Here is a 23,667-nt window from a genome sequence, read left to right on the forward strand (position 1 = left end):
GCTCTGGCTGGGGTGGCACAGGGACAAACCGGCAGGGCATGGGCCCCTCTCACCCACACTTTTACCTTCTCATCACCACACAATGCCCCACCCAGAGTGACCAAAGCTCCCAGTGCTGGGGCACTGCCATGGGCACAGAGCTCTCCATACACAGATGTGACACACATGACAGACAAAACCTGAAGCACAACGAAGCTAAGGAAATGTATAAATGGTTTAAAAAATAGTTTCAAAAGCAGGCAAATGCCTTGCTCTGAGCATCACAGCCTTTGCTCCACTGTAAATTAAATTCCCTCTGTTTAGGACCCCTAACCTAGGGTTTAAACCTTTGCCCTTGCAGGAATTCTTGAGGGGTTTCTGAACAGGAAATGTATCTTAGGGTGGATGCTTTGACCTTTCTTTTTACTTCTGCAGGTAACCAAAGATGATCAAATAACTCCTCTGCCCTGGGTGCATCCCTCCACCAAGTGTATGTGTTCCTTTTGATATGATGTGCTCCAAGGAGTGCTAGCACATCTGCCAGAGGTCATGGAATAAAATCCATTTTGCCCTTCAAGACTGTAATTGATGCAAAGGCAGTTATAGGACTAGGCTGTTTTTTTTTTTTTTAATTAGCTTTGCTCATTTTTAATTACAAAGTTCAAAAGACTAATTTAGGAAAGGTGAGCCATTAAAAAAGAATAAACAGTGAAATGCCACAGTGATGGTGAAGTCAGTGAATTTTTTTCTTATTTGTAGTTCAGTATACATAAAAAGCAATATAAAGTGTTCACCTTTCTGGTGTGTTTGCTGGCAAGATTGAGATAAATGCAATCATTCAAATGATAGCTGTGCTGACATAAGAATATATTATTTTAATGCTATTATTACTACTTTTTATTTACTTTTTGCAGTTTTAAATCCATGCTAAATACACTGAGAGGTGATGTGTACATAGTCTATTGTCTTTGTACAAGTAGCTATAAAAGAAAAGGTTCACTTGACACTGACATGCACATTTTGAAATGTCCAGGGGAAGGATTTCTACTCTGTGAGTCCAGAGGACAGCCAAGAAAAGGAAGTGACACTTGGCTTGCCAAAGCACCATCTCTGTTTCCAGATATCTAGGCTCTATCTGGGCAGAAGGAGTGTCAGTAAGTTTTGGGGCAGACAGATGGAAAGATACCTGATGGATCACAGAAATTACCAGCCCTGCACATTTCCTGTTCAGAGCAGGACATGATTTTCCCACCCAAATTCTGAAATGCTCTGAGGATGGTAATACCCATCCCTTAGTGACTCAGAGATGGACTTTCTTCCCACTCTGGTCCACTTCTGGAGAAGTGTTTCCTGATACCCAACCCAAACTTCTGTAGCTGCTCTGGCATCACTGCAGTCACCCTTTGCTTGTAGGGACGTGAACAAGCCCAGCTCCCCCCAGGTTCTTTACTTTAGGTTCCTGACCAAGAAATCCAGATAAGGAAATGGACTATGACTATGAAAGATACTAAGGTGTACGTAGAAAACATTCTCATCCAGAGCCTCTGAATTTAAGGGTATGAGGTTTTTCAGGAATTTTATTGACATAAAATCAAGGGAATATAGGGAGAGTGACCTCTAGATTTGGACTTGATATAAGCAGATTAAGCAGGATTTTTCATTCTAGCCATATGGATATGTGGTTTGGCTCTGGTTTTTGTGGTTTCTTTTGTCAGATGTAAGTTATTACTTTTATCACAGTTTTATTTGAACCTGACTTCAAGCTGTCTCGGTGATCATGCCTCACTTGTGTTACAGTGAATTCAAGGCCCTGTTACTGGAAACTTTAACAAATACCTGGCTCTCCAGAATGTTATCCCAAGAAAGGCAAAGAGGAATGGCCTTTGCTACTGGAAAAACTGCACAGGCTGCTCTGAGAGCTGGTGGTGCCTTTCAGCCACCTGGCAGGGGACAGAGTTACCAGTGTTTGGCTGCAGGAGAGAGGAGAGGGTGGTCACAGGCTGCTGGGAGGAATGAGCACCCCCTTCCTCCCTCCCACTCAGCTTGTCCAGAACACCATCTCTCCCCGTGGTGAGACCTCCAGTTTAAATATCATGGACAGAAAGTGCTGGAATGTCCAGAAAAAGTCCTCTAGGAGCCATAGCAAAAAGAATGGAGACAGAGAAGAGCCTGACGCCACCTCACTTTCAATGACTGATTGTGCTTGGCTTGCTGCTGAAGGTCACAGTAGGAGCTGCACAAGCAGTTCCTGACTCTTCCCTTTGTTGTTCCTGCTGCTGGAGCGCTGGAAAACCCTCTTCCATTTTCAATGGTAGCCACTGGTGGTATTTATAAAGCACAGTCACACTTGCACATGCAGACATGCATCTCGCTGAGAACTGAAGATGTCAGCAGTGCTTTCACTGTTCCTCTTAGGATTTATTCTAAGTTATTTTTGGGTATCTTGTATAACTGATCTCTTAAGCCCTCTTAAGTTTAATTTTAGACTTGGCAGAGTTTATCCTGCTGTGCTGTCCTTTTCCAGATGCATCTTCTCCCCACAACCAGGCTCCTGGAGAGTCTTTAGAGAATATACAAAAGACTGTTCAGAGGAGCAACAAGAAGAGTCTCTGGGATTCATCCCCTGAGAGCCCTGCCCTCCCCTGTTTGTGGCTGTGATCCTGACAGGGAAGAAAGCCAAGGAGTGACCTCTCCTGCTCTTCACTCAAGCAGAAAGAAGAGGTGGGAACTGGCTGGAATTCTCTGCACTTGCACACAGGAGCAGTGGCCATGAGCAGTGCACTTGGGGCTGAGAGGAGCTCAGCAGTGACAGGGAGCTGCTGGAGGCTGAGCAGAGAGGGCTGACCAGCACCTGAGCAGCCATGGGCAAAGCACTTTGCACCAGCTTCTTCTAAGGCTTCCTGAGGGTGAGGTAAAAACATCACCTGTGCAAATCCTTGCAAACACACTCCTCCTAATCACCCTGACCCTGCAGGGGCTCTGCTGTGCTTCTGCTGGCCTTCCCAAGGAGGGGACATCCCAAGGAGGGGACATGTCACAGGGATCTGCAGGACTGGGGGATAGCAAGAGTCCGAAGTTTATCTGTGGCTAGTCAATCCTAATTAATTAATCAAATTCTGTATATGTGCATGTCTATGAGTGTTTGTAATTTGCTGTGGAATTTCAAGCTGGAGCAGCCAGAGAGTGGGAGGAGACACATCTGGAAAGACTGAGCTGGTGGGTGGGGAAGAGTCTTGAGGCTGTGTGGGTAACAGATGCAGAGCTCATGAAAATATCTGAGGGACCACCAGTGGGATGTCCCCATGAATCTGCAGTGGGAACAGGTGGAGGTGTTCCAGCAGGATCTGCAGAGATGGGCAGGCAGAGGAGGAAGAGGAGCGAGTTTGGTGCTCTGAGGGTCTGTGTGGTCACAGACATCAGTGTCAGGCTTGCACACGTATGTGTGTGTGTCCAGCCTGGATGGGAAAGGCCCAGCAGCAAACAGGTGAAGGAAAAGGAATTCCCTGGGGTTTCATTAAGATTCCTGGGATCATGCTCAGCATCCTCTCAGACAAACTCTGTGGGACTTCCCCATCCCATGCAGCTGAGGAAGCTCCCTCAGCTCTGCAGGGTGAATGCTTCCCAGCTCCAGGGCAGTGTGTGCTGAAGAAAGCTCAGCTTTGGGATGCTGTGTGGTGTTGGGGAACAGAGGAAGGTGTGGATTTGATCCATCAGTGGCAGGACACAGAGGAAGTTGTGGCAGTACTAGGAGATGATCTCTATGTCTTACTTGCATAGATGGAGACAAAGTCCCAGTGATGCATGTCAGAGGTTTGTTAGGGAAGACAATTTGGATCAATTCTGCCTCGAGTACAGGCAAACCCATTCGTGGGGTTGTTTCTGCTCAGGGACCGGGTTGCACATGGTGGATAATGCAAAAAGATGGAAGAACACGATGTGTACCTCAGGGAGATCTGATTGTTGGGTGAGACCTATGTGTAAATATCACTGTTTGCTGAATGTTACTGCCATTGTCTGTGTATAGCTGTGTATTGGATGTACAATGTATGTGTTTGTTGAGTTAGAATTTATATTAGTTTTAGTAGTAAGCTGACGATATGGGGATAAGGGGTGGAATGTCCTAGGTTGACTATATGATGCTTTTATCCCAAATCATCTCGTTCTGTTTATGCTGAATAATAAGTTTTGCACCTTTAAGCCTTGTTCCAGAGAGTGAAGGGGGGAGAGAAGAAGCAGCAGTTTGTTTTCAGACACTGCACTCACTCCTCCACATTCCAGCTGAGGCAAAGAAGTTCCCTGGACTGTTTTTTTGGACCTGTTTAAACCTGCTCTGGACTGAACACCAGAGGAGCAGCTCGCATCTGTGGCCCACTGGGCTGAGTCTGGGCTGTGGCGTTTCCAGCACCAGAGGGACTGATAAGGGACTGATAAGAGACTGAGTAGGCCTCCTCCTCCTCCTCCTCCTTGCTCACAACATGCTGGGGAGTCCTGAGCTCCCAACTTTTCCAAGCCTGTGCACGTTCTCATGATGGATACTGCCTCCCATGTGCAGAGTCAGACCCTTGAGGGGGAAGCAGCAGGCTGTGCAGGGCAGGCCCTTGAGGAAGAAGCAGAAGGCTATGCAGGGCAGACCCTTGAGGGGGAAGCAGCAGGCCGTGTAGGGCAGGCCCTCGAGGAGGAAGCAGAAGGCTGTGCAGGGCACATCCTTGAGGAAGAAGCAGCAGGCCGTGTAGGGCAGACCCTTGAGGAAGAAGCAGCAGGCCGTGCAGGGCAGACCCTTGAGGAAGAAGCAGCAGGCTGTGCAGGGCACACCCTTGAGGAAGAAGCAGCAGGCTGTGCAGGGCAGGCCTGCCGGGGCAGAGCTGTGTTGGGGCAGGGAGGGGAGGGGGCACTGCTGGCAAGGGCTGCACAGGCTGGAGGGGTCACCCATGGTGGGTGGGTGAGTCCCCAGACACCTCCCTTTCCCTGCAAAGTGGAGGAGCTCCATCACCTGCCCCACTGAAGGGTCAGTGTCACACACACAGGGCCAGCTGGGACTCTGCTGGAGGCAAATCCTCACATCAAGGCAGAGCTCAGAATTCAGCTCCTCTCTAGCCTAAAGAAAGTCCAAGTTCCCCCAGGTTCAACCCTGCCAGAAAATCGAGACAAACAGGTCCTAAAGAACCATCAGGTCTCATGGTTTGCTGGCTCCAGGGCCCTGCCCTGCCCACCTTGTGGGTACATCACACATGCCTGGCTGGGGCTTCCTCCCTGGAATTCCTGGAATTACTGCTGGGCCTGTGGAATTAGAGAGCTGCACAGGGCAGCTGAAAGCAGGTCTGGGTGCACAGAAATTGGGTCTGAACTCCAGCACACAGATGTTCATCCAAGCCCTGAGTGCCCTCTGCCTTCAAGCCTTTGGGAGACCCACACTCTACTTCTTCTTCCACCTTAAAGGTGTGATTTGTTTTCTCCTCAGAACCTCACCCAGCCTAGGAGCCTGGTGGTTTAGGCTGGAAATAAGGAAGAGGGCAGAAAAAACACCAAAAAAGCACTTCAAGACAATATTCTGTTTCTAACATGGCTGTTGTCATAGCAAAGAGCAGAATTTGATGTTCTGGGTCCTGCTTATTGGTCCTGCATTCCTGAGTTCTTTCCTCTCTGAGCCAGGGGAAAATGCCTGATTAGTAATGACAGCAGCAAAATAAAAACAACCCTGAAAAATCCTACTTTGTATGTCTTGCAATGACACGGTTTGAAAATATTCAAGTTAAATAAATTGACTTAAAAGAAATCTGGTACTTCTGGCTGAACTCTGTTATAACTCTGCTTTTCATCTCGTGAAAAAAAAGAAGAAAGAAAAGCTGTCTGTATCCACTTACTCTGCATAAAATTTTACGAGTTCAAGAGTGCAGTTATGATGGAAATTTAAATGATGAAATTTCTTTTAAACAACATTCCCTTTTAGTAACACCCTGGCTCCCAGCCTACGACAGACAAGGTCCCCTTTTTTTCCTACTAGGCCCTAGCACATCTTTATCTCTCCAATTATATCTGGAGTCATGTGATTCTGATGAGATCCCACATCATCTACTGAGAGTAAAATCATTGTATTTGTCTAAAAAAAGATATAACCCTCAAGGGATCCCAGCCTAGACGAGGCTGAGGACTCTAACACAACTTCAGTGAAAAAAAGCGCTACATGAGGGAAAATACAGGTTAATAGGCTCACTCAAAGTGAGTTGGATCAGGTTAATTACCAACTGAAATATGCAAACTTTGTTTAAAGTCGTCTCAGAGCACTTAATTGACTTTTTTTTCCCCTAACGAAAAATTGAGTGTTAATCAGTAAAATCAACATTTTCCAGTTCACCCTGTTGATTTTGCTGGGGCGATATTTTCTTCTGGAAAATAAACAAGCTCACACAGAATTGCATAAAAATATGTCTTGAACTACGCAGATAATTATTTTCTCTTCCTCTGACAGCTGCCACTCATTGCTGCTGCCCATCAACATTTCTTCTACCTCTAAATATCTTGAGAATTTGCCCAATTTCTCAGGGATTACTCACAGTCTGTATTGCCTTTGGGATTGCTTTTAAACCTGAATGTTGTGCTGCTGTTCTCCTTCAGCAAACCCAACCCCTTCCAACTTCCTACGTCTCCAAGTGGGAAAATGCAAAGCTTCCCACTTTTCCATTTCAGGCGCGGTGCACTTCTCCTCAGTTTGCACATTCCCGAAGGAATGTTGCTAATTTTACCCCTGAGGTCCCATTCCCACGGTGGGGTTCCCTCCTGGGGGGTTGGAGCAGGGAAGGGCTGTGCAGGGCAGGGAGTGTGGGCAGAGCTGGGAATGCTGGTGCTGCTGCCTGGGACTATGCCATGGCAACTGCTTCTTCCAGGCTGCAACTCTCCCTGATGTGAAAAATCTTCCCCAGCATCTCAAAGCAAACATCTCCACGGGCTGCTCTCAAATCATGTCTAATTGAAAGCCAGCCAAGTCACAAGATTCAGCTGATTATCTTGGTAAGACCTGGAGGATGTATACACACATCCATCATTTGGAGAGCTGGGAAGGAGGTTGGGTTTCCAAGTGATTGTGAAAATCGGGGGAACAGCAGTGCTGAGAGAGGTTTTCAATGATTTTGGTGTCAAATTAGAGCTGACTTCATTAAATCAAGGAGCTCTGAGTTGATTTAAGCTTTTGAAGCTGTACAATGGGAAGGGGAGGGTTTCACCTGCTCATCCCAGGGGTGACACACTGTGCTGACCCATAGCCAATGTAAATATGCCAAAGTAAAGTAGATATTGGCAGTCCAGGATCACTGATACACCCAGAAAGCTGGGAAAGACAAACCCCAATGCTCTTCACAGAGATGTAGCTGCTGTATGTCCCTCACTGTATGAAGTCTTTCCTTCTCCCATCCTCCTGTGCCTGCCCTGGCTACTCTTTGGGTTGAGATTTCCTGTTTTTCCAGGCAGGAACACCTGGCTTGGGGTATGGAAACAGGTAACTTTAACCTTTTCTCCATGACTTTTAAAGGAAGTGAACTGCAGCACACTGGAAATTAATATCCAGTTTTGGAAATCAAGTGAAAAAGTTGTGCTTGCATTTCCTGTTGTGAACCTCATTCCCAGGCATGTACCCAATAAATTTAAAACAAATTTCTCACTATTGTTTTTTGTCTGCCTGGGCGATGCACAATGAAATCATGCTGAATGATGAAGTTTTTTGGTCTCGCCAAACCTAGTGAGTCTAAGCATGGTGAAATGTCTCTACCTCTCATTTGATTTTCCACATTGTGAGCATGGTTTGAGCCCTTTTTGTAGCCAAATGGAAGGTGGAACACAGGCAGGTGGATTTTGGTTGCCTGTGACTAGAAACATGCAGAAACAAGCCATGTCATTCCACAGTAATTACATCTGCTTCTTATTGCTCACTGGCTTTTGTATTCCTTCCTAAGCTAGATCAGCAAAGGCTGATATTGCCTTTTGGTTTAGCAGCAAGAACACTGATGTCACACCAATTTGTGACTCACAGAGGGTCCTGGTTTCAGCAGCCCTATTCCCTGCCATCCTGGTTTCAGCAGGGACAGAGTCCATTTGGTTCCCGCAGCAGGCACAGGGCTGAGTGTTGGTTTAGGATGAGAACAGTGCTGATAACACAGAGGTTCCTTGGGCGTTGCTGAGCAGGGCTTGCCCAGATCAAGGGCTTTGCAATGCCTCATGCTCTGCCACTCAGGAGGTGCACAAAAAGTGGGAGGGGGCATGGCCAGGACAGCTGACCTGAGCTGGCCAGGGAGATATTCCAGACCTTAGAATGTGATGCTCAGTGTGTAAACTGGGCAGAGTTTGCTGGGAGCAGCCAGTCACTGCTTTGGGCTGGGCTGGGCAGCAGTGAGCAGCTGCACTGTGCAACACTTTTTGGGAGGTTTTAGTCCTTTCTCACCCCTTTTCTCTATTTTTATTACTTGTTGTTGTATTTTATTTATTAAGCTGTTCTTATCTCAACCGACTGTTGTTGCCTTTCTCTGGCTCTCCTCCCCAGCCCTCTGGGGCAGGAGTGAGTGAGGGGCTGAGCAGCACTTAATTATCAGTTGTTGAATCACAACAAAGTGTACATCCCAATTGTAAGATCTGCCAGTCAGCCAGTTCTCCTAACCCCCCATAAGGAAAGTTTTAACATCAGGATTGAGTCTGGTGTAATTTAAAACCCACGGGGGTACCACAGTCATTGATCTTCCATCCCTTATGCATTTCCTCAGCCCTGAAAGCATCTGTTCATATTTTGCACTGACACTCAGGTAAGGCATCTCAGTTCCCTTTGAAATCTGGGACCTGTGTGTTAATCTTCCAACACTTTGAAGTTTATCCCATTTACAAGGAGCCACCAGAACTCCTCAGATGTTTCCTCTAAGGCTACTGGGTTAAATGGCTGAGAACAGACACATCCAAACACTCATGAGGAACAGTAACATATCTAATAAGGAGTAGTTAGCTGCCTGGTCCCTTACTTTGCTCTGTTATGAGGCTCAGCCTGCAGGGACTTTATGTCCATGTTTTATGGATGATAGATGTTCACACAGCTAGTCTGCCCAGCAGGTTCAGGAGGACCTAAAATCCAAAACTCCCAGAGCACCGCAGACACAAAATATCCCCAACATGCTATAAAAACCTGAATGTCTGCAATAAAGCAATCACCAGCACAGAAATCACAGCTATCATGTACCACAGGAAGGGAGCAAGAGTCCTCGTGAGGAACACGAATAAATCTGTAAATTCCTATGGCCAGACCTATCTCATCCTGAAAGCAAAATACCAGGGATTTGTTAGGAGGAGTTCACAAGTGCTTTTCTGCAATGGATCCTTCCCGTGCTGTTAAGGAAGGCAAAAATTTGTTACTCTCCCTGATATCTAGCCTGAGGGAGATTTCCCTTCTGATCCCAAATTAGATCATCAGTTTAATGTTCAGTGCATGAGCAGCCATACCAATTAGATCCTGAGCAGCTGGAATAATGTCAGCAGTGGCAGAGCAGCCTCCTCACACACTGCCTCCACCTGGAGCCAGTTTCTGCTGCTTCAGATGAGACAAGGCATTAAAACCTCCAGAAAACGTGATGGGCACCCAGTCAGCAGCTATTTTTTCCTTGGCTCCCACTGGTGCCCAGCAGCTCCCCCGGGGCAGGGATGTCACAGAGCAGGCACTGAGGCAAGAAGGCTCCTTCCAGACCTCCTAAAACACCAACACATCAGCTATGCAGGACTCACTCCAAGCTTCCTCATGCCAGAAACACTCCTCTTCTCTCCTGCAGCTCTTCCTGGCACTTTGGAAGGCTCCATTTCAGCCCCTGGGTTTCCTTTGCTCACACTGCCCTCTGTGGAGGTGAGGTCCAGACATACTCTGCAGGAACCTGTCCTTGGATTGACACTTTTCCCTCCCCAATTATGAATTATTTAAGTAATTTTATTTTCTTTATCCATACATGTGTAAGTTATCACTACATCCCCTCTAGCTCTTCAGTCTGGTACACTACAGAACACCAGCTTTCTTTTCTTGAAGGAGATTCTCTTCTCCTTAACTAGCTTGGAAATCCCACTGCACCTATTTCACCTCCCCCTTTTTCTTACCATACCCATGCACCATGGCGTTTACAAAACACACTGGTGTTGCCTGTGGTGCTGATTTTTCCCTAGAATAATCTCTTTTTTTATGCTCCCAGCCCCCACAAAGACAAACACCGGCCCCCAACTTGGTTCTTCTCTTCCCCCTGCAATTGACACCTACCTGTGACCTCACAGAGCTTTAGGCCTTGGCATCTGGTGCTTTTAACCTTCTTTAAAATGTAATGCTGCTCTTACAACTCTATCAGGCCAGCTCACATTTTCAGTTATGCAGAAAAATCTCTCCTCTGTAATGCCAATATTCCCAGATTTCGTGTGGCATGTACGTAAGAGGCGCATTCAAAGCAGGATTATTCTCTTCAAATTAAAACTTCTGTGTTGGGAATTGCAAGGTCTTAGACAGATTCTCTTTTGGCCAATGAGGCAAACACTTAATCCCAGGGCTCAGCTGATCCCACAGGAGGAGCAGTGTAACCTCCCAAGGAGTGCTCCTCTGTAATGAGGATGTTGATCAGTCTGGGCATAGACACCTGCATTTGCTGATGGTCACGGGCTGGCTGCAGGATTCATCTCGCCTTTATTTCTTTAGATGACACAAATTGTATCCTCAGCTCCTTTTTTTTCCTTGATTGCTAATCCCAGAAATAACAGAATCAGTTCCAAAAGCAAATTTGAGGACAGCTAGAAACATCTGGCCTCCATTGGGATAATTCTCCCTTTTGTATTACTTGCCACAGTCTCCTTGTAAGACTGTTCTTTAGTCAGTTTACAATCTATTTATCCCAATGATAATCAATAAAGTGAATCTGCAACACAGGTTGATGCAAAAGGTCTCTCTGCTCCACTGTCTTTGTGTTGTCTGCAGTGACAGATATTTAGGGAAGCCAGTGACAGATATTTAGGGAAGAACAAAGGGGTGGGCACAGGGTGATTCTGCTCCTGTGCTCCCCTTGTCACACCAGAACTGCAGCAACACTTTGGGGATTGCTCTAAGATCATCCTGTCAGTGACAGGAATGGAGGTTTGCTCTCTGGATCCATGCAATTCCCAATTTTGGCCTTTTCAACATTCCCTGGCAGGGATCTCTGCAGGAAGGAGTATTTATTTTTTCTCTGTTATGCCTTTTTGTTCTGGAATCATGGAAGCAGTCAATGGTGTGTGTTGTCTGAGCTCTGTCATTGTCACTTGATCCCCACCAATGGGACATCTCTGTGCCCTGGGCATTCTGTCCAGCCTGGAGCTCAGGCTGTTCAGTGTGGAGCCTGCCTGCCTCTCCCTCTGTTCTCCCCATCCTTCCCACTCTCTGCAGCTCTTCTGGAAAGAATTTTCACTGGAAATTCCACCAAATCTTTTTTTGCAAATCCACAGAGACTGAGTCTAATCCATTACCCTTGTCTGAGAAGTGATTCATCTTGGTAAATGATTTACCTTTAATAAACCCCTACCTTTGATAAAACCTATTTGTGGCCATGAAATGAGTGCTTTCTCAGAAAACTGTCCTAAAATCCCTGGGTCAAGTGGCCTGTACAATTTTTTTTCCACTTTTCTTTAAAATACTGATGTACAGATTCTTCTAACCCTGCATTTTCATGTACCAATTATTTCAACATCCTCAGATGGAGATTATCCTAGCCCCCTGGGTTCAGTTCCTCTAGCACTGGAAATTTTATCTTTAATACAGAGCTCTACCTCCTCCTCTCCTTTTACCACTCTTTCCTTCCTAACAATTTAGAACCAGCAATTTTTACATTCCAGTCATGCGAATAAACCTGCCAGGTTTCAGTCATGCCAATTATATTGTATTTCTCATAATCCAGCAAGAATTCCCAAGTCCTCTTGCTTTTAATTATATACTCACAAGGTACTTCTGCCCAGCCCCTCTCTGGCAGCCACCTGTGGTGAATCACTGTGATGTGTGATTATCACAGGGGCGGGGGACAGAGGTGCTGCAGAACCACTCTGCAGCTGGGAAAGGCAAGAGCAACTTCTGCTGTTTATGGCACAGATTTACTCATTTCTGCAGGAGAAACTCCACTCTGCAGCTGGGAAAGGCAAGAGCAACTTCTGTGTTTTACTCATTTCTGCAGGAGAAACTCCACTCTGCAACTGGGAAAGCTGGGGCAAGTTCTGGTGTTTATGGCACGCACAGATTTACTCAATTCTACAGGAGAGACCCCTCTCCCTCTCTGGCTCCTACTCAAGCACATTCAGAGCCCACACCTGTGACCCGTTTTGATTTTTACATCCAATCTAAATTCCACTCTCCCATTTCCTCCTTCAGGAGTAACAGGTGGCATAGAGCACACAAAAGGCTACAGGCCCCTTGCCCTCCAAAAAATTCAATCCAGACCCACAAAACAAGCCATGCATACCCATTCCTACTCTTCTGATTTCTGGGGAGCATGGTGAGCATCTGTGTTTATTTAATGGGACAGTACTGCTAAAATGCAGCTGGGCAGCTGCTATTCCCTCTAGCTGTGGATGTTAATACTGAGCTTGTCTGTTCACTGGCAACTAAAGCAAGGTCTGAGTTCATGGGTTTTTCTATGAACATCAAAGCAAACACACAATTGAGCAAAACTGGCTGACTTCTCATTGCTTCCCAGCAACTCAAGCTACTTCCTACTCTCAAACTCCCCTTTAGAATTTGATATGCCACCTTGCCTACTTAATGTGCTAATTTTTTCGTGGCATGTGTGTTCTTGAGTCATGGAATCCACAGCAGGTTCACCACTGCTGCTGTCAGTGCAGCACTGTTGTGGTGCCTTGTGAGGTGCCCAAGCACAGACTCTGTGTGTGCAACAAGATACGTGCCCAAAGTCACATTTAAAAAGAAATTAAAGGCTGGTGAGCTTGGCTCTGAGGCATCTGGCCCTGGCCAAGGAGTTCAGAGCCCAGGAGGAGGCCCTAAGTGCAGTCTGGGAGGGCATGCCATGAGCAGCTCAATCTGCAGAGCTTTATCCTCATCACCTTCTGAGGTTGGGTGTGTTGCTCCTACAGAAGGCACCTCCACCTGTGTGGCATCCCAAGCACTGAACCCACCCTGAAAGGGAGAACCTCTTTCTGCTAGATGGGATTCAGCACACTTTTGAGTCAGAAATTGTGCTAAATAATTACAGGACTCCCCCAGCAATGAAATAGAAATGCTCCAGTCCCTCTTTTCCCAGAGGGGATTCACAATTACATTTCTCAGGTGCAAAATGCTTTTTGAATTCTTGAGCTGTCCTAGACATGCTGGATAAAAATAAACTCTAGATTCACAAATTATTTCAGAAATAATCACAGCATTCAATCTCTGTTAGAGCTGTCAGGGGAAAGCAGAAACTGGCACCAAGAGGCAGGCACGCTCCACTGGGCTCTGCACAAAGTGGATGGCATGCTGCTCGCACCTCAGCCTCTGGAATCTAAATGCACATTGCAGATAAACAGGGACAAGGAGAAGACACTCAGAAATGTGTTTGCTTGCTGCTTAAATGTCATTTTAAGGTGTGACTGAGTCCCAGCCTCTCCAGCCCACTGGAAACCCTGGAATGCTGCTCCCATCAGCCTGCTGGGAGCTGCTTCTGTTGGCACTACAAGAACTGCTGTGTTGCAGCTGCACCAGTGCAGGGAGCAGAAAGTTTTGACAGTGTGGCTGGAGGAGAGAGAAATCAAAAGCCTGGTGGCTGGAGGAAGAATGTGGCTCATAGCTGTGGAAGTTTGGAGGCTCTGGAGAGTTTTGGCAGTGCCATGATCACACAGAGAGTTCCTGGCATTCACCTGTGCCTGGTGGGATCCAGCACAGACCCACAGGGATCATCAAATCCAGCTCCTGGCCCTGCACAGACACCCCAACAATCCCACCCTGTGCCTGAGGGTGCTGTGCAGACACTCCTGGAGCTCTGGCAGCCTCCAGGAGTGTCTGGGACCAGTACCTTGGGCAGCCTGTTCCAGTGCCCAAACACCCTCTGGGGAAAGAGCCTTTTCCCAATATCCAACCGAAACCTGCCCTGACACAACTTGAGGCCATTCCCTTGGGTCCTGTCACAGAAGAGACCAGTGCCTGACCTTCCTCTTCCCCTCATGAGGCAGGTACAGACTGTGACGAGGTCTCCTCTCACTTTGCCTAAATTCAGACATCAGTGAGTCAGGGAGGAATCGGGATGGGATGGGATGGGAGCTGTGGGAATGGTGCTGACCATGGGCTCTGGCCATATGTTCTGCTGACAAAGTGTGAGGCTGGGAGTGACTGGGGAAGGGACTTTGCCTGGAGCAAGGCTGCTGCTGCAGTCACTTCAGAGTGCTGCTGGTAGAGCTTTAAGAAAGATGCTATTGACAGTGCATATCTGAGCTGGGGACTTGGGCTAATTGAAGACACCACTATATAACAGAATTAATGCAATTAATTACAATTTAAACACACACCCATGACCCTGTGACTTGTGATGCCTGCAGGACTGGGCTCAGCAGGTGTGCTGAGGGTGGGGGATGAGCCTCTGGGGTGGATTCTTCACAGGGAGCTGGAGTGGGGCTGTGTCTGTGTAAGCACAGCCTTGTGCCTCAGGGCCCTGCAGCTCAGATAAAATGATCATCAGTCAGGCTGCAAGAGGCCATGACAACACTCTGACAGTCTGGCATTCCAAACCCATCAGTCTGAGTGAAAAGCTGTCGGGTATTTTATGTTGGCACTATTAGGGACAAATTTAGACCCGTGTCCATTACATTGTTCCTGTCCTTCCCAGGAGAAGATATGGTAAATCTGAAAGAGGCAGCTGTCTGTCTAAGCCAGTATATCCCTGTACCTGCCTGGGTTATTTCCAAAGGTTGGTCACTCCTAGTCTGATAACTGAAGAGTTTCAGATAAGAGGAAACACTGACTGAGCTGCTGTGGGGGTGTGGGGAAGGAGAAGCAGCCCCTTCTCTCCTGCTCTCACCATAACTTTTTAAAGCTGGCTTCCAGCTCTCTCCTGAAATCACCCACTACAGCACAGCTTTGTTTACCCAGTACAGAATAGATCTCTGTGTTTCTCTTCTCCCACAGATAACTCACTTTTCTGAGTGGGCTAGAGTCACACAGTTACAACTTATCTCACACATAAATCTGGACTTGGAAGGATTTCAGTATGTGCCAGAAATATGGGCATCCTTGATCATGCCAACACCAGCTAAAATGCTCAAAAAGCCAGAGAGTCTTAGGCTGCTCACTCAGGCTGCTGTGGCCTAAGCTGATTCCCAAATCAGTAAGACAAATCAGCTTTTTTCTGTGTTTTTCTTTCTAACATCAAGAGTGTTGCTTTGGTGCTCTCATTTCAGCCTGGAGCCGTTGCAGTCCCAAGGCTGGAGTTCATGAACTTTCCTTTTTTAACATTAAATTGAGTTTTAATAAGCAAATAATTCTGCAAGTACTCTCCTCAAAACCACCAGGGAGAATACACAACCCCTTGGGATGAAACAGGCTGAGAGCACTTCCCCAGGTTTGCCCCATTTAATAGTACATCCTCACAGAGAATTCTATCAATTTTACCAGAATTCTACCCTAAACTTCCCATTACCAGAGAGGCTGTGTTTTCAGAGAGTAACATATCAATGGTTAACTGTTCCTCTCTCTCAGCAGTGAAGGACCAACTCTCTGATCTACTCCTAGGGCAGTGGCAGGATGGGATGGGATGGGAACAGCCCAGTGAGGAACAAGTATCACCACCCATCATCTCCTACTGAGTCACATCTGTAAACTCTATTTTTCAGTTACACAATCTAGAAAAGAGCTCTTTCAAAAGCAGAGTGTGGATGTTAGCTCTAGCAGACAGCTCTGGGAGCAGGGGCTGTCAGTTTGCATCTGCTGAGACTCAAACCGGTCCCAGGGCAGCTGCCTGCCGTCCACCCTCCAGTGTTTTATTCCTTGGGAAGTGCCAGGCTACAGCAGAGGAAATGAATGCACTGATAAGCTGGAGAGATGTCTTTTTGAGTTCTTCCCAGCAAGTCAATGGCTGAGCAGGGAACAGAAATGAGCTTTCTTGTGCCCAGTTGAGCCCTTTAACTGCATTTCTCTGCTCAATAACCACACACCCCAGGGAGGGCTGGCGGGCGGTCATTCACTTCAGGCAGAGCAGAAAACAGGCAAAAGCTGGTAAAACCCGTGACCTTTGTGCTCTCCCTGCCCCTCAGCCCGCTGTCCCGGGGATGGCTGCCGTGGGATGTCTGTCGGAGCTGCCGGAGCAGCGCCGTGCGCTCGGGAGCGCTGCCCGCCCGGGGCTGCAGTGCCCGCCCGGCGGCACTCGCTGCTGCTCCGGGGCTCGGCTGGAGAGCTCAGAGCCTGCAGCAGCCAGCAGGTAAACAAGCGAACCCCTGCTCCCGCAGGAAACAGGTTGCTTTTCCACAAAGAACTGTTAAACCCCTGCCTCTCTCTGCTCTAAGGTACGGCTTGCCCGTCGCTTATCGCGCCGAGGCGAACACAAAGCAACGCAGGCTGGGAGGAAGTTGTTTTATACTTACCAGCAGCATTGATATTTTCCTCACAGGAGTACCAGATCCCAGTGTGGAAATACCTGAAAAGGAAGCGGTCATCTCCCGTCTCCCAGCTGTAATGAACCACATTCTGGTTCGTCTCATTTGCAGTCTCATTCCCGCCGTAGTTGAGGCAGTTTGTCTTCTTCTCTTTCCCACAGCTCGGCTTGGGGACCCTCTGTGTGCCCTCACACCAGTGGGTCGTGATAAAAGCTGTTGTAGAGAAGAGGAGAGCCATCAGATTCAGACTCACTGCTAGCAGGGCTCTGCATCTTCGATTTGTCTTCATGGTAAATCCGCCCTCCCTCCCCCTCCTGCTGAGAGAAGAAGTCAAAGGGGTTTGTTTTATTTGGGAGGGGGGGGTGGGTTTCAAAGCCTCTCACGATTCAGAATCCAGTTGTCCAGGCATCAAAACTCTCAGCTTCTTCCAATCTGCTGCTGAAGCGGTGAAGGAAGCTCTGCAGCCAGACTCCCATTCTTCCCCTTGACTTGAAACCCTGCCTTTGTTGGTTAGAGGAGCAGCTGCCGGCGCGGCAGCGGGGCCGATCCCTCGCAGCCGCGGAGCTTCAGCGCGCTGAGGGCAGCGGAGCGGCTCTGCCTGCCGAGGAGCCCCAGAGGCGAGTGAACATCTGCTCGGCCACCGCACATCATCCTCCCGAGGGGCTCCGCAGCCTCCTCCGCCGGGAGACACCTGCAGGCTGCCAGGCTCGCTGTGCCCTGCTCCCGTAGGATGGGCAGGAGCAGGCAGGGACAGCTGCCACCCGCTGCCACCCGCTGCCACCGCCGTGCCCGGCACGGCTCCGAGCCCACTGCAGCACAGCCGGCCTGCGGGAGGCGTCACGTCTCAGTCCCGACAAGAATTAGTATTATTATTATTAATGTTGTTATTATGTGGAGCTGCGAAAGGCATTTTTCGTGTACCCCGAGGTAGAGATTCGTCCAGGAGGAGGAGGAGGGGTGGAGTGGTACTTTAGCATTTCTGCTCTGAGCTAGAGAGGAGTAAATCCCGGGCTTGATTCTGCTTTCGGCATATTGGTGCAAATCTCTTTCTTCAGAGGCTTTCTCTGGCAGCCCCCGAGGAATTTAGATTTGAAAGTGTGTGATGTGTGAAACCCACATGTTTCACAACACCAAGCAGAGCCCCTTGCCCAGGCTTTCATTCCCAGACCCTGCTCTTGCAGATGTTTTGGTTGAAGTGAATCGGGAGGAAATTTTGTAGGTCCTACTTTGTGCAGACGGACAGAGTTAATTAGAGCACATCCCGGGCTTTATTCACCACATGGCAGTGCTGAGAGCAGGGAGCAGTTAATACTCAATATCCCATTTCCAAATAGAAGTGCATGGTCCTCTCACGATGTCCAGCTGGCTCATAGAGTTTCTGACCCTCCTGCACATTGCTCAGAGCTCTCTGCTGAGTGCCCTGAGGAGCAGAGCACCTGGGGGTGGTGGAGGCACAACCCATGAGACCCTCTGTCCAGCACTGAGGTCGCCACACTTGTCACACAATAAGTTTCTGTCCCTTGGTGGATGGACACATTTTTCTGCGGTGAAGAAGCTGTTTGTGCCTTCTGAGTGGGGTTTCCTTCCAGCCTAGTTTGGACTCCTTGCAGGGGCCTCTCAGAGCAGCCCAGCAGTGGCTTTCCCTGGAAATATCCACTATTGGAAATATCCAATATCCTGGAAATATCCACGTAGCCAAGCAGGCTCACACTGACAGACAGGACAGTGCCCATGAACCCACAGGCAGAGCGGCTGCTATGCTTTGCTGATAGGACATGGGGGGCAGCTCCTCCAGGTCCTTGAGAAAGCCAAGGATGATGAGGTGAAATTTGTCCTCAAGGCTTCCAGGACCTGTTCCTGCCTTCCTGATGCCCCTTACAGGTAGCCACAGAACTCATGGCTCTTTTTGGTGCCTGTCCCAAATGTCTGAGCCCAAGTGTTGACGAGATTTCCCACTATTTCTACACTCACTTGGCTTTGGTCATTTTTTGTTATAAATAAACTGGAAAGATAATAGAAAACGTTTGTGAGAAAACTCACAGGGTTCTGTGAGAACAATTGTGATGGCAGCTCTGCGAGTTTGATGAAATAACTTTGTACCCAAAGGCTTTGCCTTGCCCATTCCTGCGTGTGCCTGATGGGTGCCACCTCCTCAGTGCCAGGTTTTTCCCTGTGCTCTGCACTAGCAGAGTGCCTCTCCTTGTCCTGTTGGACTTGCAGAGCACCTCTTCCCATCCCAGCCCTTGCAGCCAAATAATCAGCATTCTTTCCTTGCTTTTAATTGCATGCAAGAAATTGAGGTGATAGCTATTCAGAGGACCACGGGATTATTATTTCAATTATTTTTATGTTTAGGACATTTACTCAGTAATGCATTTGTGCTGGTCCTGTATTTCTCAGGGTTATCCACTTGCTAACAGGAATAAACAAAGCACTTGAAACTTTGACAGAAAGCCTTCACAAGATAGCTGGTGCTGTTCTTCAGGACTGTCTTTCAAGTGGCTGCCAGCATCTGAATCATCACACTTCTCCAAGTGTGAATATAGGTCTTTACAGCTCTTTTCTCACAAATTCTCTCTATCTATTGCCCTGTGAATTGTGTTTGCTGGCCTGCAGCACCAACACCTGCACACTCTGCTTCTCCCTCTGCCCATCTCCCTGACGGGTGGGCATCCAAGACTTTTGTTTTTGGGGATAATTTTGTCCTAAATACTTCCTACATTTTGTTTTTACTCCTAATCCTAAAAGATATTTCTATTTCCGTTCCTCCTTATCTTCTTCATTCTTGTTTTTCAGATTGGCAGAGCTGTTGAGAACTGACGTGGTGGCAGTAAAAAAGAAAAAAACCCACAAAATAAAGCAGAAATTTGGTTTGTTTTGTGATACAGAACTTTTAGAATCTTAAGCACTTAAAAAAACTGAGCAGAAAGTAAAGTAGGCTCGGTCAGAGAATATTTTAATATGAATAATTTTCTTTTTCCTAAAAGAAACCAGTTTTTTTGTTCATTATTGGGATTACTTGAGAAGAAGGAAACTATTCTGTGCTATGCTCATGCTGTAATACTCCAATGACTTCTCTTTATATAATCTCTGTTTATCAGATTTGTTGTGTATAAAAATGGAAAGATCATGCATATGTTGCAGAAGGCAGTTCAGATGCCTGGATTAAGTAGTATTTATGTGGTATTATCTTTGATGATAACTTAGAAGGGTTTGAATGCTACAGAGATGTAGTTTTCAGGTTGTGGTTACAAGAATCTTTAAAAACCTTTTTGCAGTAATAACTTTTATCTGATGTTGTGAGAAAAATTACCTTGCCAGGTTATTGTAACTCCTTTTCCTTTAGAATTTCTTATAGGATCAGTGTAAATTGTTATTACTCAGTGTTTACTGTGTACAAAAACAATTTGCCCGGGAGGATTTAAAATAATGATAGCTTTTGCAAAAGGAATCTTTCAATCAGGCTCTGTTTTGCACTAGTGGAAAACAGAGGCACCATTCACTAAAGTGAGAGGAAGCCCTACTTTTGGGTCCTCTGGTGCTGATGGGGACATGGTGAGCTCAGTCTGGGTATTTATTTGAACCAGCAATGTCAAATGCATGGGATTATATGCTGGATTTAAATCAACATTTTAAACCTCCTATAGTTTTATTTAAATTTTCATTTCTTACAGCTCTCTCCTCCTGGGCTTCCTCATGTGTTTATTTTGTCCTTTTCAGCTGTCACTGGACTGGATTTCCCAGCTCCTCCTGCCACTTTGGACTGGACCCCTCCTGGCAGCTCCTCTTTGCTTTTCCTCAATACCACAGAGCCGCAGCATTCACTTGTTCAATTCATTTGTCTTGCAAATGGCTCAAAATCTCCTTTTCTAGTTGGAATTTTCCTCCCTTGACATAGAGTTCTGCATAGCTCATCTTTCTCTTGCTCTCTTTCCAGGGTAAATATGAATTATTGGTGTGCCCCCAATACACCTCCCCTGTCTCTGCTCTGTCCAGCAAAATGGGAAATTTCTCTTGACCTCAGTCACTTAATGGGTTTAATTTTTATGTTTGGAGAAGAGGGCTGGGATGGAAATACTGTCCATATTCCCCCAGACTGTGTTACCCAGCTGTGAAGTTTGTGTTCTCTCCACTCCAGACTCAGGCTCCTTTTTGCTGTTTTCACCCCAGTTTTTATCTTTTCCTCAGAGCTCTGGCCCAGAGCAGTCTGTGTTCAGCAGTGATGCTTGGCACTCTGAGCACACAGCCTGGGCTGCACAGTCCAGCTCATCTCAGAGATGCTGCTCAGAGACAATCCTGATTTTCTGACAGAAATTAAGCCCTCAGCAAATGGCCAGCCCCCAGGGGTCCACATGAAGGTGGGCAGAATATTGATACCACAGGAAACCTTGGTCTTCACTTTAACTCATGACTTGCAGGGTGTCTTTCACGTACTTTGCTTGTGGGCATGTAGGCAAGGACAAGAAGATTGCTCAGGAAATTCTCCCTGTTCCTAAAGCAACCAGGCAAAAAATGATTTCTGACAGTACTGTAGCAGAGACCTTTAGTAATCTTGACAGAAATGAAAGTGGTAAAATAAACTGTTGCCTCTCCCATAAAAATTTCCTTGGTCCAGCATCACTGGACAGTATATAAGCCATCCCTGAGTGCCCTCTCTGTAATCAGCATTGCCCATCCTGGCTGTGCCACTCAGGGACTGCAGGCACCCTCCTGCAGCACACAGGCTCCCTGAGTGTCCCAAAGAGCATCAGGTCCATCAGATCCATCCACCAGGCTCCCTGAGTGTCCCAAACACATCAGATCCACCAGCCAGCTCTGCTCTTGGTGTCACAGCTGGGTGGGACTGGGATGCCAGCAGATTTATACTCATCTGCTATCTGCATTTAATTCTTCCAGCAGCTGCTGGAGAGCAAGGGAGATGAAAAGAAGTGACAGGTCTGAGTCATGCCTTGATTCGTGTCTGGGGGAGCTGGCTGGCTGATGGCCTGAAGAGGCAGTCCAAAAGGTCAGGGCTGAGCAAGAACAACATTCCTGAGGCAATTCCCAACCAGCTATTTACATCTGCCCACCTATGGTGGGAGTGAATTAAGTATCATACTATCCTCCTTTTGATCCTGAATTATAAATTTTTCTGTCTTAGAGTTACAAGAATTATTTCCTCACAATTGACAGTTGGATTGGATTAAGAGGAAAGTTTAATTAACATTTAGTACTCTTTGTTAAGGCTAGCTTTGACATGTCTTAAGTTGTTACAAGGAGTTGCAGGCCCACTTAAGAAGAGCTCTAAAAGCAGATCCTACTTCACTCTTTATTGCTGTAATTAAAGAAGCATTCTTGTACATCAAAGCCTTAATGGCAGCTCGTGAGTCTTTCAATATTGCTGGGCACCCTGGCCTGGCATGAGAGCAAAAAGTGGGCGCAACAAACAGAGCAGTGCTGAGAAATGTCAAAGGGTTCATTACTCAAACATAAGCCAGGCATCTGATTTCCATATTCATATAAAGTTATATATTGTCATATCCCACTGTGCTTTTGGAAGTGCCTAATCCACTAACTACAGATGAATTCGTTTATATTACTTCCTTGTTGTGTTTTTAAAGACATTTCTTCCCTTCTCTTATCAATGTATTTTTAGGGACAGAAGCTAGAACATTTAAATGTTTATAATGTTCAGTTTCTGCCTGGCAAAGGAGCAAACCGTGTGCATTTGGTGTCATTTATACGAAGAATAATGTTGCTTATTTGTATGTCCATGTATTTTTTCCCCATTATTAGGATTCATCCATATGTCCAGGCATTTTAAGTAGTAGATCATGATTTGCAGCGGGATTTTAGTTCAGAAAGGAGTGATCAGGGAGATTTGTTTGAGAAAGCTCTGTACCTGGAGCAAAATGCACTTGGGGAAATAGACTTTACCAGAGCAGAGTAGAAGAGGCTGCTTAGATGCAGGGATGGTTTTTTGATGGGGCCATGCAGAAAATGGGTGCACATGGGGATGTATTCCAAGCCAGGGCACCAAGAGCCCCTGGGATGTGCCTGTGATCCCATCAGGGTGGTGATGCTGAAGGTGAGGGCAGGGAGGCAGGAGGGTCAGGCTGGCTCTGGGAGCTGAGTGTAACAGGACACTGCATTTGGTCTACATTGACAGAGAAGTTATACAGCACACCAAATTTATACACACAGCCAGCAGGTTTGAAACCTTTCAGTAGCAGACCTCAATTTGAGCAGAAATCTCTCCCCCAGGAGCAGAGCAGAAGACAAAGCAACCAAACTAAAAATCAAGAGATCAATACTGAAAGCAAAACGCAGTGGCCAAGATGTGTCTCCAGAGCTAAGGCAGGTAATTGCATAACTGTTCCAAGGGGAAGAGAAAAGGTCAGCAGGCAGAAGACAGGCTGGTGCTTGGAGAGCTCCTGCCTGGCTGGGGACAGCTTTTCACAGTGCATGGAAGGAAAAGTGAGGGAAATGAGGATGCAGAAGTGGCTAAGAAAATGCCAAACTGCTTGAGAAAGCCTGGGTAAGACTGCCCCAAAATGGCACAAAGGGTCATGGGGAGAGACATCCCCCAAACTGAGGGTCTTCTGAGGCAGCAAACCAAATCCAGCAGAATGGGGCTCTGAACAATGTGAAATCTCACAATGAAGTTGTAGCAGATGGCAGAAGAAGGAGTGAAGGCCAGGACTTGGCAGAAAGAGGGAGAATGCCAGCCATCAGCCTGTCTGGAGAGCAGCAGGAGGGAGGAGATAGATGAGCAACCTGGAGGACGAGCAGGACACTGAGCTGAGTGATAGCAGAGAGCAGGGAGGGCTGGAGCAGAGGAAGGCTGCTTTGGAGACCACAATGAGATAAAAGGACAGAGCTGCAGCTGCCTGCTATCAAAGACCACTCTCACAGGTCTGCATGAACTCTCTGACCTCAGCAAAGGGGCAGAATGAGAGAGCAATTCTTCAAAGGGAAAATGTTATGAATCTTCTGGGAGCTTAAATGGGAATGGAGCTACAGGAAGGAAATGTTCAGCAGCACCATACTGACTGCTCAGCTTGGGAGCTGTATTTCCAGCTTCACAGCTGGTCATGAATATTTCCTCTTTCCAACCCCTTCCTT

General features: G+C 47.1%; 1 protein-coding gene across 2 annotated transcripts in view; it reads right to left on the bottom strand.

Moving 5' to 3' along the window:
- GSG1L (GSG1 like) overlaps window positions 1-16,852 on the bottom strand; it is a 57,694-nt gene extending 40,842 nt beyond the window's left edge. For both annotated transcript variants that reach the window (XR_004082180.1, XM_031060494.1), the window contains exon 1: window positions 16,552-16,852. Coding sequence is in view for 1 of the 2 variants with exons in the window: in XM_031060494.1 (XP_030916354.1) it covers window positions 16,552-16,852 (301 nt within the window). In the remaining variant the exon portion in view is untranslated. The remainder of the gene's footprint in view (window positions 1-16,551) is intronic.
- Between the last annotated feature and the right edge of the window lie 6,815 nt (window positions 16,853-23,667).

Source organism: Geospiza fortis, unplaced genomic scaffold, assembly GCF_000277835.1.
Source record: "Geospiza fortis unplaced genomic scaffold, GeoFor_1.0 scaffold114, whole genome shotgun sequence".
NCBI classification, from domain to species: Eukaryota; Metazoa; Chordata; class Aves; order Passeriformes; family Thraupidae; genus Geospiza; species Geospiza fortis.